This window comes from Sander vitreus, chromosome 1 (genome assembly GCF_031162955.1).
Source record: "Sander vitreus isolate 19-12246 chromosome 1, sanVit1, whole genome shotgun sequence".
NCBI lineage: Eukaryota > Metazoa > Chordata > Actinopteri > Perciformes > Percidae > Sander > Sander vitreus.
Genome location: NC_135855.1, coordinates 14,869,667 through 14,883,351, shown reverse-complemented (window position 1 = coordinate 14,883,351; position 13,685 = coordinate 14,869,667). Strand labels below are relative to the sequence as shown.

The following is a 13,685-nucleotide window of genomic DNA, read 5'->3' as shown; positions in this document are numbered from 1 at the left end:
CCGGTTTTCATTTTCTGGGAAACAATCAGACTGTTAATGGAAATAATACAGAGCAGCGCCGCCTGCTGCTATGGAGACGTATTATGTTTCGCGCACGCGCAGAGTGTACGCTCAAGTCGGCGTCTCTTCAGTGTGTTCTGAGGCACTTTTTGGACCTCGGGGACCCGACTGATCAGTCCGACCAGGCGCCTTTTCTGCCGACGGTCGGCCGTCTGGTTGGTGTGTAACTACCTTTAGAGACGGTTGGCAGAATCTACTTGACGTTCCTCCGGGTAAGTTGATATTATTAGGACAGTAATTGCCACACACCGGGTTAAATACATGCTGCTTGTAGAAAAGCCCCCAAGTTATGTTAGTGTTGCTATTATTTAGTACAGGTGACCATATTGTGTTTTATGTTTCACGTTTATTCTCCTTTATTCAGTGCTGGTAACAGGGTAGCCAAAGCGTGTGCTGGTTGGTATATTACAAAGATATATATACTCTATATATATATATATCTATGGATATATTAACGCTGACGTCACACAGTTAATAAGCAGTATGATAGAGTTAGTCGGTCAGTTGGATTGTAGTTGTGAGCGGCACCTTTCTGTAGTGTGCGTAAATGAGAAGAGTAAGTAAATCTGCTGCATCACTCGTGATACTGTATTTCTTTGTTAAACTAGCTGTTATTTCTGCTATTTGATGTGGATGAGAGTTAGTTAGTTAGTTAGCTACGCTACGCGACCATTGTGCTAATTATATCCACGAGCTTCGGCTCACCTGACTCAGTACATCGGGTCTAAATATGTAACATTGTGTTTAAACATGTTTTTTACTTTTACTACTTGTTGTTAGGATTGGTTAGGACTTTATGGTTGAGTAAAATAAGAAGTAAGTGGTGTTGACGAACTGACCAAAGAGCCGGTTAATTAACCCGACTTGTGTCAAGGAACCGGGAGAATCGAGTGCCATACGTCAATGAACCGACTCACTCCTGTTTTTTTCTTTCACCTCATTCATGCTGTTGTGTGTGTGTGTGTGTAGCTGGTATTCTTCTGCTACTGTGTGTGTAGTAATCTAGCTCATTAGTGCCTCCACTGCAGTGGTGGTGGTAGAATCAATGAGGAAATGACCAACCAGGCTACTGAACGAGACCGAATGTAATCGTGCAACCGGCCGCTCGAGTCTAATGTAATCAAGCGGTGTCTTGGTTCTAGGCAATTTTGAGTTATTAACCAAGCCTTGTTTCTGGTGCATCTTAGATGATTGTGTTCATGGCAATTCACACATTATCGAAGGGGAAGTACATCACATACAAATACACGTCATGTTATTTTAGTAGTTATGTTAAGTTAAATGTTTGTTATATGGTAGGTAGGCTGTCACCAGGAGACCACGCACCAGGCTACTGAACAAGACCGTAACCGTGCCTAAATGCATGAGTCTATGTAATCAAACGGGTGTCTAGGTTCTCGGCAAGTTTGAGTTATCAACCGATCCCAGAAGCCTTTATGTCTCGTGCATTTTAGAATTGTGTTCATGGAAAATCATAGGCTACATTACCAAGGGGAAAGTATTATATCACATACAAATACACGTAATGTTATCTTGGTAGTTATGTTAAGTTAAATGTTAGAAGTGAATGTTGCTATATGGTAGTTAGACTGTCACCAGGAGACCGCGCACCAGGCTACCGAATGTAACCGTGGCCAGTGCGTGAGTCTAGTGTCGGTCAGTATGAGTGTATAAATAGTATGTCAAGACCGAATGTAACCGCAACCGCTCAAGTCTAATGTAATCAAGCAGTGTCTTGGTTCCTGGCGGGGGAAGTAAACGCGCGATCACCCCCCCGCCGCTGCCGCGGGAACGCAAACCGGTGACCGGATCTATTAACTCGGTAGGCCAACCAACGACCGTCCGGTTGAACCGACTCGCGAACATAGCATCCGTTCCGGAGTTTTCAAAATAAAAGCATCCAGCCATTTTGTTAGTTGGAGGCTTTAAAGCGTATCATAGATAACAGGAAGTGTTGTCTACGTTAGCGGTAACTTAACAGATGGGCGAAAACGTCTGAGAATCCCATATAAGCATTAGAATCCTTTTTCTCTGCTTACATTATTGGAGTTTAAGAGGTGTATAGCCATATTCCGACTATTGTTTATGTTTGGTAATGTATATTACTGCTTAAGGAGGAATGATTGTATACATATGTTTTGTATTTTGTTTCTCTCTTTATAGAAACCACACACACTCAAACTCACACAAGAAAGAAGACTTGTGTTTCACAAGTCACAAATTAGAGACACAGATACAACACAGATTTACGAATTCAAATCACTCTGCATTCATTTCTGAATTGTGTTTTACAAGTTGCAAATCCTTATGAGACTGTTTTAGCACCATATTGTTTTTCCAACATTACACAGTTTGCAAAAACTAGCTTGTACAGTACATGTCTCCTTGGAGTTGAAAGGTCAGTTGAGCCAAATTCTGTGGCCCCTCCCCAGCCATGAAGAAATAGCCAAGACTGCATATATAATTTGCTGACGCTCCCAACTGTGGTACCAACACTAGCTGGCTCGACGTCACCTACTACATTGCCAAGCCAAGTGTCTGCCCCCAGGAGTCAGGCAGAAATCGAGGATGAACATACTTTTGAAATTTGTATTGAAATGTAACCCACTTAAATCAGTCCTCCATGGTCCAACTGTATTTGTTCCAGTAAGAAAAGGACAGGAAATGTTGTGTGCATTAGAGGTAGAGATATTGCGCTTGAAGCAATTTAATCGACACAGTATCAACCTTTCAAAGCAGATATATTGTGGCGAGATGTTTTGGATGCCTCACAATGCTAAAAATCACGTGTCCATCCCAAAAGAGGCCTCTGTATTTAAAAACAGAGCTGTAAAGTCTCTTAAAACGTGATCTGTTTTTATAATACAAGCTTTATTGAACAAAATAACAATAACAAAAACAGTAAGTACTCTGACGTTTGATTACAGTCTCAGATTTACTTCATTTGTAGAAATGCAATACCAAGAATTTAGCCAGTAGATGTTGCCGTAAACCATTTTAAACGCAATTGCTTTAGAGCTGATATATATATATATATACACATACATATATATACACATACATATACACATATACATATATATATATATATATACACATATACACATATACATATATATATACATATATATATATATATATATTGATATCAGTGCATAACACTACTTGCTTTGGAGACATATATATATACACATACATACATTATATATATATATATATATATTGATATCAGTGCATAACACTACTTGCTTTGGAGACATCGATACATGCTTTACATATACCGTCCTGTATCACACAGGGACGCATGAGGAAACCAGGCAGCTGATTAGGGCTGCAACTAACGATTATTTTAATAATCGATTATTTGTTCGATTAATCGATGAATCGGATAAAAAAACAAAAAAGCATTAATTTACATCAACTCAATACATACTTACATACATACTTGTTGTTTTAGTTAATAGTTGTGTAAAGGTAAGTAACCCAAAGAGCAGATACAGACAACACACACACACACACACACACACACACACACACACACACACACACACACGTTCACTTGAAGCTTATTCATTAAATTATTACCATCATTGTAGTAAGTGCAAGTTAAGTTCATTTGTACACCACATTTAAACACAGCTTAAGATGACCAAGTGCTATAAAAGAACTTTAAAATGAAATTAAAAAGTTCAACACACACAAATATTTATTTAGTGTGAAATGCTCCCACACCTTGGATGACTTAGGTCGTACTGATTTCTCTGGCTCCGCCATGTGTTTCAGAACAACGTTACGGGTCTCTCCGGTCTCTCTCCATATTTCAACCCGGTCTCACGGCAGTTCGTGTAAATATCACGTTATTTTTAATCTATTGATATGTGTTCACAGGGACGTTTTTCTCGTGGTGGCCAGCATGAAATACCCTACGGGGAAAGGACGCCTCACACGCTGGGAGACGGCCGAAAAGGATGCCTCATATGCTGGGAGGCGGCCGCAAAGTGGCCGCGACTACGGGGCTGGGCTGCATATTTCCTCTACCCCCACTCTGCTCTTTTTTCTTTTCTTTCGCGCTGCTGCGCTATGCGCTGCTCCGCTCTGCGCTCAACTCAATTTATTTTCGCGACTGAGTGGCATATTGATACAACGAATCGATAATGAAATTCATGCATGAGACGGGAGGTCTCCAGGTTGCAGCCATAACCGACTCAAATATCCTTTCGGTCCCGGTGATTATTTGTGAAATTGTGCAAACGACAGCCTTTTCAAGGCATTTGAGAAGAAAGGAGTGGTAGCATGCAAGCCCCCAAATCGACGCTCGTCTGAGAAATGGAGTTTTGGATAATGTTCAGCTTCGGCAAGCTCACCTATATGCTAAAATATACAATGACTGAGGAAGCCTAGTGACGAGTCAATAGCAACCAGTGTTGAATTTGTTATTTCCCAGTGTCCTTTGTTGAATGGTTTCAATGTTTTATTGTTTTATTTCATGCGAATACTAGTTTACTAGATTAATAGAGTAACTTAGTATTTGAAGTAATGCAGTAATGCAGGAAGTGTGCATTTAGATTTCATGCTTATTGTGTTTCCACAACTGTTTTAGTGAGTAAATCTACTGAAATGGCCACCACACAATAACAGAGGAGTGTGATGCATAAGATGAGAATGCAGAGGTTTAATCACATAAGTCATGGCTGTTAAAAAAACAATGGGTCTATCTAACAATCTGTATATCTTTGCCAAGTGCAAACCAGTACAGAATGCATCAATACATTGTTGGGGAGGGTCATCCCTTTTTTCCATATCATTTTGGAGAGTCATCCAAAATGTATTGCTGGTAAAGGGAGGGTCAGGTCTTTTTTGATTAAAGATCCCAAAACTCCTCCGGTGGCCCCTGAAGTAAATAGTGAACAGTCCCTAATGAAAGAAATGGGGTTGGAGGGAAGGGTTACTGGCCAACAGGCATTAGACTGTGGTCTGGAATTTCAGAATAGCTGTAGTTTTTTTGTTTGTTTGTGGTCTTGTGTGTCTTTTTTTAGTTTTATACATTTGAGTGCCTTTTTTATGTGTGTGACATGTAAGTTATGGTTCTAATAGTTGTAATAGTTGTAATAATGTTATGTTACCTTTATTGGGCAATAAAGACAGCTTTTTGTTAACAAAGAAAGTGTTTCTGAACATCAGTGACATTCAAAACAGTGATAACTGAAACAGATATACAACACACCATGCAGTGTGTATAGAAATATGTATTGCAAACAGACCTAAGTATGTATGATGACGTAACCGTAACCAAGTGGGGTCTCATTTCATAGGGGTATGTTTTCAGCTCTACCCCTTACCACTCGGTTTCGAGGGACAAGGGCTAGGGGTAAGACGAAGGGGTAGGGGGAAGGGGTAAGACAGAGAAATGAGATTCAGGTATGTGCCATCAGTCATCCAGTTTCCTTTTTGATTCAGGGAATGCTCAATGAAATGCTATGTTGACTGCTTGGGCTGTGCAACCTGGATACACCTGAAAGACCATATTTCAAAGTTTTGATTTTATATTTACATTTCTGACTGACGTTTTATTTTGTATTTTATATGGACTGCTGTCTACAGTAAAACAAACATTCCTGAAAATGCAGCTGCCTGACAGTTTGTTTTTCATTCTTCTGTGTTAGACTAAACAGAAAAAGAAATGAATTTTAATAAGACATGTCATGAACAGTCAATCCATTGATGTTTGATGCAGGCGGATGGATCTCAACCATGATATTGTTGTGTCTAGCTATTTGACAATTTAATGCCAAAGGCAACACAGATCATAAAAGACCAAAAGACAGTGCAAGGCATAATCAAAAAACCCTGTCTATGGAAACTAAAGCGAAACATTTAAAACATTCTGTAAAGTTTTAGAGAGCATAATCACCTTGAACCTGTGGATGAACAACCACCAAGTGACTCCTAGATCCTGAACATCACAGCCTGCAGGAAAGAAAGGTAAGCATGATGTGAAAAATATGATTTAAAAAAGTGTGACAGCTCAGGTATCTTTTAAATCTGACATACAGTAAAGCAATCTGTTTCACATCAGATCAAGCACATCTGGCTTTGGATGAGACAAATGCATATTAATATGTTACACAAGTTTCCCCTGAACTAACCTTTCAAGTTTTGATCAGCCACATTGCGGAAATATCTGTGAAACTTGAATGTTGCTAATGCAACATGACTTTAAATAGTACCAGCTTTGATTGGACTAGAGCAGAGATCTTCAACAGGGGGTCCGGGGCCCCTATGGGGTCCTTAGAGTTACTGCAGAGGGGCCACCAACTTTTTGTTAATTTTTCCAAGTTTTTTCAACAACTTTAAGTGTCTTAAAGGGGAACTATGCAGTTTTTTTTTTAGCTTAATTTACCTTAACTGAACAGCCTTGGAGTCATTGGAATAGTTATATGACTTTTTTCAAGTTGAATGGTGGTCGTCTCGCTTCCCCCTAGCACCTGTGAGCGGAAAAACCACCCTTGCAACTTTCGGCCTCAGCGTCAGGAAGTATCACGTGATATCAGGTCTCGCAATGTAATGAATTTCTTCACAGCACTGCACACATACGCCCATTCAGGAACTGGCTAACAAGGTAGCGATGGAGTTTTTCACACTATCATCATGGCTGAGCCGGCAAAAAAGAAGCAGAAAGCTAGGAAAGCATTGTCGGAGTAACAGAGAAAGAGGAAACGGCAGACTGACCGAGCGAGGAGTCAGACACGAGTAAACATCAGAGCTGCCAAATATCTATTCCGAAGCTGTAGGGGGAGCTCTATAGAGAAACCTGCGGCAAAAAGCCAGAAAACCGCAAAGAAATGGCCAAAACTGCATAGCGCCCCTTTAACATTAATCTAACATATTATTAACACATATAAATCAGCCTTTTTGTGAAAAAAAAACAACTATTGATGATAGGCTAACTGGCCCAAGTTAATCCTAAGGATTCACTGTGCCACATGTATTTTTTTAAATAAAAAAAACATGATTTATAAAATCATGCCAACAATTATTTAATAGCTTAGTAGTCTATGCACTAAAAAGGTACGTATAAAGGCTTTAGGCCGTCCACATGTAATTGTAGGCCCAGTTTAATATGCAACTTTTATGCAAACTTTTAAACAATATATGTCTATAGGTCCCTGCTCTGCTTCTCTTTCAGTTAAGGGGTCCTTGGCCTAAAAAATGTTGAAGCCCCCTGGACTAGAGATTAGAATGACTGGTTGCAGAGCACCCCATAACTTTCCATTGTAGTAGAGTGGAAAAAAATCATAATAATTAGACTGAATTACCATTTTATTTGACTTCAATATTAATTGTTATTCATATTATCATTGTACATACACTAAGCCCGGGAAGTCTGTTATTGTAACTAAATGTTGAACAGTTAGCTCGGGGGAAGAATGTCAGATGCTTAGGGACTGTTTTATGTACTTTTTGTATTACCATCAAGAAACATAGACATTATAAACATAAAGATTAAACAATATCATTAATTGTTCACAGGCACATATGCTCTGTGTGGAGGGGAGTATGATTTGGAAAGAAAATCAGCGAAAATACTAAATGGGCAAGAAAATGAAAGAAAGGTCCAGGATGAAAGCTCTTTGGATAGTCCACAAAATAGTTAGCTTGATGCTAGTCTCGCATTGCCAGACATTACTCCACAGCACAGCAGAGTTGCTAGATGCTGCTATGTTGACGGTTATAAAAGCCTGTGCTCTTGCGGAGCTCTGTACCCGGCTGACAGTCATCTTTTATTGACTCACTGTAACAACAACGACCGCTAAAAAGACTGCAACCTTGCGGCGCTTTATACCCAACTGACAGTCACCTTTACTCGGCTTAACGTCACTGCAACAGCCGCTTAATAGACCGCGACCTCACGGTCGTCTGTACCCAGGGCACAGGCTACGCCCGCTGAACAGAAGCGGGGGAACAATTTCGGCAGGGGAGAGATGTCGGTACTACCACTTCCAGACCCGTTATACAGCTTGTCTATAGACTGTACGTCAGTACATTACACATGATACATTATGGTTGCATGCCAGTTTGTAAGAAAGTGGGAATCATCTTACTGTCCATCATATCATAACCTTGAAGATGGCAATAGTAACGTTAGCCACAATAACATAACATTGACATTGCAAAGCGACCTGTAAAAAACAGTGTGTCCCAGTCACTGAACATTGCTGCAGCTCCTCTTTTCACCCTGTGTGTTGAGCTCTCTGTTTTAGCTACAGAGTGAGGCATCTCACTTCTGTACAATCTTTGTTAGGAGTCGCACATGCGCAGTAGTTAGGTAAGGTCTACTAGCCAGTCAGAAGCAGAGTATGAGGGCGTGCCACACTAGCAGCTAGGCGAGCATTATAACGTGTGTTACAAAGTGACGCACGTTCGTCACGGAAGTAAAGGCTGGACTACAATAGAGCTGTTTGGAGCAGTTTGTGTTTTCTGTTGGAGATGGTAAGTCTGTTTGGGATGGACTTTGGGCTTTTTCACTTTGTAAACCTATTATACGCCAAAAAAACATAATATGATCTCTTTAACTGTAAATATGTTAAAGGGTATGCACAACAGACGTGCTTCTCCCTCTCTCTTTTACCCATCTATCTACCTCTTTCTCAGACACAAACACTCTGTTCACACATACACTTTGTTAAGATGTTAGTTGTTAAATTTAATCTAATGACTTTTAAATATTTAACTATTTGTCATTGAAATGAAATTAAACGCCAAGTTCAATATACTACTTTGACTGCAGTGCTTGATAGTGTCACTTACAAGGTTTTTGACTGTAGAAGCATCACGTCAGGAGGTGTAACTGGTTTCTGTCAAATGGGGTAACCAGTATTTTTCTTGAAAATATGATAACGTGCAGGTAAATTAATGTTTGATAAAATATAATACTCTACTCCACTGTAAAAACAAATTTGTAAGACTTTTTACACAAATTTACCAACACCATTAACTTAGCTAACATGACAACGTGATTCACGGAGCAAAATTAAATTAAGGTTCCCTGACGCTTAGCTAGCCTCTACACTAGCTAACTAATAACGGTAACTCAACACGTATTGGTTTATTTAACTAGCTAACACAGAGTCCTCCGTTTACAGTAACTAATAACTTTTATTAAATTAACATTATCTAACTACGAGGTTCTTCTCGTTTGCTATATAACGTTAGGAACGTTACCTATCGTGCAGTGCATCATTTGTCCACCACCTGCAGGTAACATCGGGTCACACACACACCACCTTCGGAATTCGGTGCTTAGCAACAAAGTACTCTTTTCTTTATACGGAACAGTATTTCCGGCGTAGAAGAAGATAGTCACGCTGTTGTACAACAACGCGTTTTGAACGCGACTGACGAACAAGTGGACAACGTATTGCTTGCAAATCAACTGAACTTCACCCACTTCGGTTTCCTTTTGGTCTTTGCTATTAGCTAACCTACATAGCCACTGTGATTTTTGTCTGCTCGTAGCCGAAGCTACAGATGTTGTGCTTATCTCAAGCTTGCTAACAGAAGCTAGCTTCACTAGCATGATCAGGTAATGTTGACTGTACTGCAAAGTTAGCTAGCTACAGTATGTAAACCGGGGCAGATGTAGCTACAGTGTATAGTCTACTGTCAGATTTCACTGAGCTTAAGAGGAGAGAAAGATAACGTTACCTCAGGATTCAATGTTAACTTAAATGCAATCACTGAGCTGTGACGTTATGTAGCCTGTGTTTAGCTCGCTTTACATTCATTCTCTAGCTATCACACCCAGGCGCGCTGACATTAGCTAATGCTCCCTATGCACCTAACTAACTAGGTAGCAACAGTCTTTCTACTGACTTTTGTCAAGTGGCAAAAGTTTCGTAGCTAACGGACTGAACTAAATGTCGTTTAATGCTATAATGCAACAGCATGTCCCTCCCTCACTTGTACGTTTTATTTCTCGTTTCTCAGAACTGTTAAACTGGTCGATAGGGACTAAATCAAATATCAGGATGTTTTAACTCCGCTATTACTGTGACACCACTTCGAGAGTGATTGTTATTGCTTTCATGTTTATACTAGGAATGGGTTAATGCAGTGGTTCCCAATCTTTTTTCCTTGGCGCCCCCCTACTCATGTCTAAGAGTAGACATATTATTAACAAATAACAACCGAAACCGAAGTTGAGGTAACTCTCGAGATAGAGCCTTACTTTCTTTTTTGATACAGAGCAGTTATCAGCACTTTTACGTTTCTCCGCCATCTTTCATTCATAAAATAGTGATGCTGTGGCGGCAGCTAGGTCAGCTAGCAGCTGACCTGATGACAGCAAGGGTCCCAGGTTAAGAGGTCCCGGAGGTTTGGCCTACTAAGTAGCCTGCCTACAATTAAGCGAGAACAAAAATATATAGTTTTCATACAGACTTTTGTATACATTATATATTCTAGTGTGTTATCATGATTTGTTTAACATGTGCAAATATTTATTTTTTACCTCAACCTCAAACCAGATAAATACTTGCGCACCCCCTGTGATCTTTGCCGCCCCCCTGAGGGGTGCCCGGACCCCAGGTTGGGAACCACTGGGTTAATGTGATGTCAGAAAACATCATTATGTCATTATTGTGGATATAATCAGAATCCAATTGATCATTTAACTCTGATGAACAGTCAAATGAGGTAATACAAAAAGTCATCATCAGGCAGTTCACTTCAGAGTTGAGGTACACGAGCAGAAAGCTTGTGATGTGAGACTATAAAGACAGCATTCAAGCTAAGCTACATCCTATTATTCCAGTTAAAGTCCTAGACATTATCCAGTCTGTTATATTCATATGCACAATATCTCCCAACCAAATTCAACTAAATTGTCTGAAAAATGACTACTGCGTGAGCTTTTTAGTAACAACCCCTAGCTTGTTTCATGGCTTTTCCACATTATTGCGCCCTTCAGTTTGAAAGTTGTGTAGTTGTTGGATTATTTCTGTCTGCCAATATTTACATCATTTGTTTTGTCATTATTGTTCAGCTATTGAATGTAGGGCTCACATACTTCAGCACTGGATCGTCAACATTTAAAGAGCAAGCATGAGCAGCCTGGATCAGAACCAGCGTCTCCATCCTAGTTGCCGTGACAAAACAACCGTCTCTAGTGATTCATCAGACACTTGTGAGCTTGCCGAGCAGCCTCTCCAAGGTCTAAAATTGGCATCGCATGCAGTGCTGGAGAAGGCACAAGAGAGGGGCAGGTTGAAATGCTCGAAATGCGGAGGATCAAGGATGTTCTTCTGCTACACATGCTGCTCATTACTGGGTGTCAGCCTGCAAGAAATCCCCTTAATCACGGTCAGTAAGAGGTCATGACCCTCTTCATGTTCTTTTAAGAGAGGCCTTCAGCCTTTACAGTATGAAGTTGCTGTAATAGTCGTATCCTAATGTGGAAATGTTAATGTTCTTTCTTTAATGAAAGATCTATACAATTTTGCACATGTTGTGGTTGAAATTGAACTGTCTTCTGGACGTGACTCTACATATTGTATGTCGTGCTCAGCTTCCTGTGAAGATAGACATCATCAAGCATCCCAATGAGACGGATGGCAAGAGCACTGCAATCCATGCCAAGATCCTCGCACCCAGTGACGTCACCATATACACTTACCCCTGCATACCTGACTATGAAAAGGACGAGGTTAGTTGTTTTTCGTCATGAACGAATGGAGGTTTTTTTTGTATTTCCCCACAAATTACATAAAAAAATGTTAACACCTTTGAGTGTCACTGTGAAGCTGTACCCTTTATGGCTGCGACTAATGATTGTTTTTATTCTCAATGAATCTGCCTGTTATTTTCCCCAGATTAATTGTTTGGTCTATAGAATCGAAAGAGACAACTCAACTGCCCGTTACATTTTTTTTTTTAAAAAGCCCAAGATAAAAAAAAATATATAAAAAAAGACGTTACGTCACACGCTCAACAGTCCAAAACCCAAAGAGATTCAATTTACCATCACACAACACAAAGAAAAGCAGCAAGTCCTCATAATTAAGATGTTATTTCTTTTCATCCATCAACCAATCAATTAATCAACTAATTGTTTCAGCTCTAGTGCTCTTTATTATCTTCATAGCTCTGCTGCTTAATTTTCTTTTTTTACCTATTGGAAAAACGTTATTCATATTACTTTTTTAATACTTGATTGAAACTATATTGTTACTAACCACTAAATTCAAACTGTTGTAGCAAAGTAAATGTCTGTTTATGTGCATGATGCACTCCTGTCTTTGTTGTAGTATAACTCATTTTAGTAATACATTTAGAGGATCCTGTCAGTTGCAGCATTTTCATTTCATTCATTTCATGCTTGACAAGTTTAAATTTCATAGCACTAGTTATATATTTGGCAAAATCCGATACTGTAATTTAACTTGACATACAGAATTAGTGGCTTTAGTGCACAAGCCTTGTCTGTTGATTGTATTTGACAGTTTCCAACTTAGATTTTTTTTCCTTCGTGCTTTTATCTATTTTACTCAATTGAATGATCTTATGTTTTCAACTATATTTTGCTCCTACCAAAGTGTATTTCTCTTTTTCAGTGCTTCCTAAATGTAGCAAATCACCACATTGTAGAAACACAGTTTTTAGTACTCTAGTCTTGGTTTGTATGATGCTGTTCCTCTCTGAATCGGGGTTGTTCCTCTGCTCTCTTCCAGGTGGTGTTGGTGTTCCCTGGCCCAGGGGCTGTCTCAGTTCAAGACATGATGCAGTGTTTGCGTGACATGCCCGAAAGCAGGTCACATGGCTCCTCTGATGAACCCTGCATAAAGAGGCTGAAAAGTGAGGAAGTCCAAGGCGCCACACACACCGCAAAGAACCCGGAGTCAGGGAACTCAGAAGAAGCAAAGGGCTTGGAGTCAAGGGTGTATCCCCTACAGAGGGTGGTCTTCATTGACAGCACATGGAACCAGACCAACAAGATCAGCACAGATGAGAGACTGCAAGGTAATCATGAAAGATTGTGTTTGTTCAGCTTTTCAAAGAGCTCTGACTGCTGGTAATTATTTGGGGCAAATTTCCTTCACCCACAACACTGTTTAACATGATCTCACTCTGTGTTCGTGTGTCCCTTCTGACTGACGTGTGTTCTCGTCCAGATATGCTCCGGGTAGAGCTGAAGACGAGGAAAACGTGTTTCTGGCGCCATCAGAAGGGCAAACCAGACACATACCTAGCTACTATCGAGGCGATTTATTATTTCCTCAATGACTTCCACGTGCATTGCCTTTCTCAGGAGTACAAAGGAGAATATGATAACCTTCTCTTCTTCTACTCCTACCTGCACTCAGTTGTCAACAAAGCTAAGACTGCCGCTGGAAAATGCTGAGAAATGCTGTGAGGAAAAACTGAAATCAACTACAAGAGACTGCTGTGAGCTGTAGCTGAAGAGTACATTCACATGCAAGCCCTTGTTAAGACCGGGTTTATTTTATGGTTGAGTGTCATTTCATTTTGTAAGGAATACTATTTGTATAAGAATATGCAATAAAAAAAAGTTTGCAGTTGCCAAACATGAATGAGGTGTTTTGATACATGATACAAGACACATAGCT

The 13,685-nt window shown here is 39.9% G+C and overlaps 1 protein-coding gene and 1 long non-coding RNA gene across 2 annotated transcripts; one reads left to right on the top strand and one right to left on the bottom strand.

Annotated features, from left to right (window-relative positions):
- Positions 1–4,511: 4,511 nt before the first annotated feature.
- LOC144535801 (uncharacterized) lies at positions 4,512–9,372 on the bottom strand. The gene is made up of 3 exons (XR_013503700.1): positions 9,283–9,372; positions 5,972–6,027; positions 4,512–5,572 (listed from the first exon to the last, which is right to left on the bottom strand). It is a non-coding gene; the product is annotated as an uncharacterized LOC144535801 (long non-coding RNA).
- A 38-nt stretch (positions 9,373–9,410) lies between these two features.
- Positions 9,411–13,649, top strand: dtwd1 (DTW motif tRNA-uridine aminocarboxypropyltransferase 1). The gene is made up of 5 exons (XM_078278377.1): positions 9,411–9,643; positions 11,105–11,421; positions 11,627–11,764; positions 12,789–13,077; positions 13,230–13,649. The coding sequence occupies exons 2-5, from the start codon at positions 11,164–11,166 to the stop codon at positions 13,457–13,459; spliced, it is 915 nt and encodes a 304-aa protein (XP_078134503.1). The 5' UTR covers positions 9,411–9,643; positions 11,105–11,163; the 3' UTR covers positions 13,460–13,649.
- The last annotated feature ends 36 nt before the right edge of the window (positions 13,650–13,685 follow it).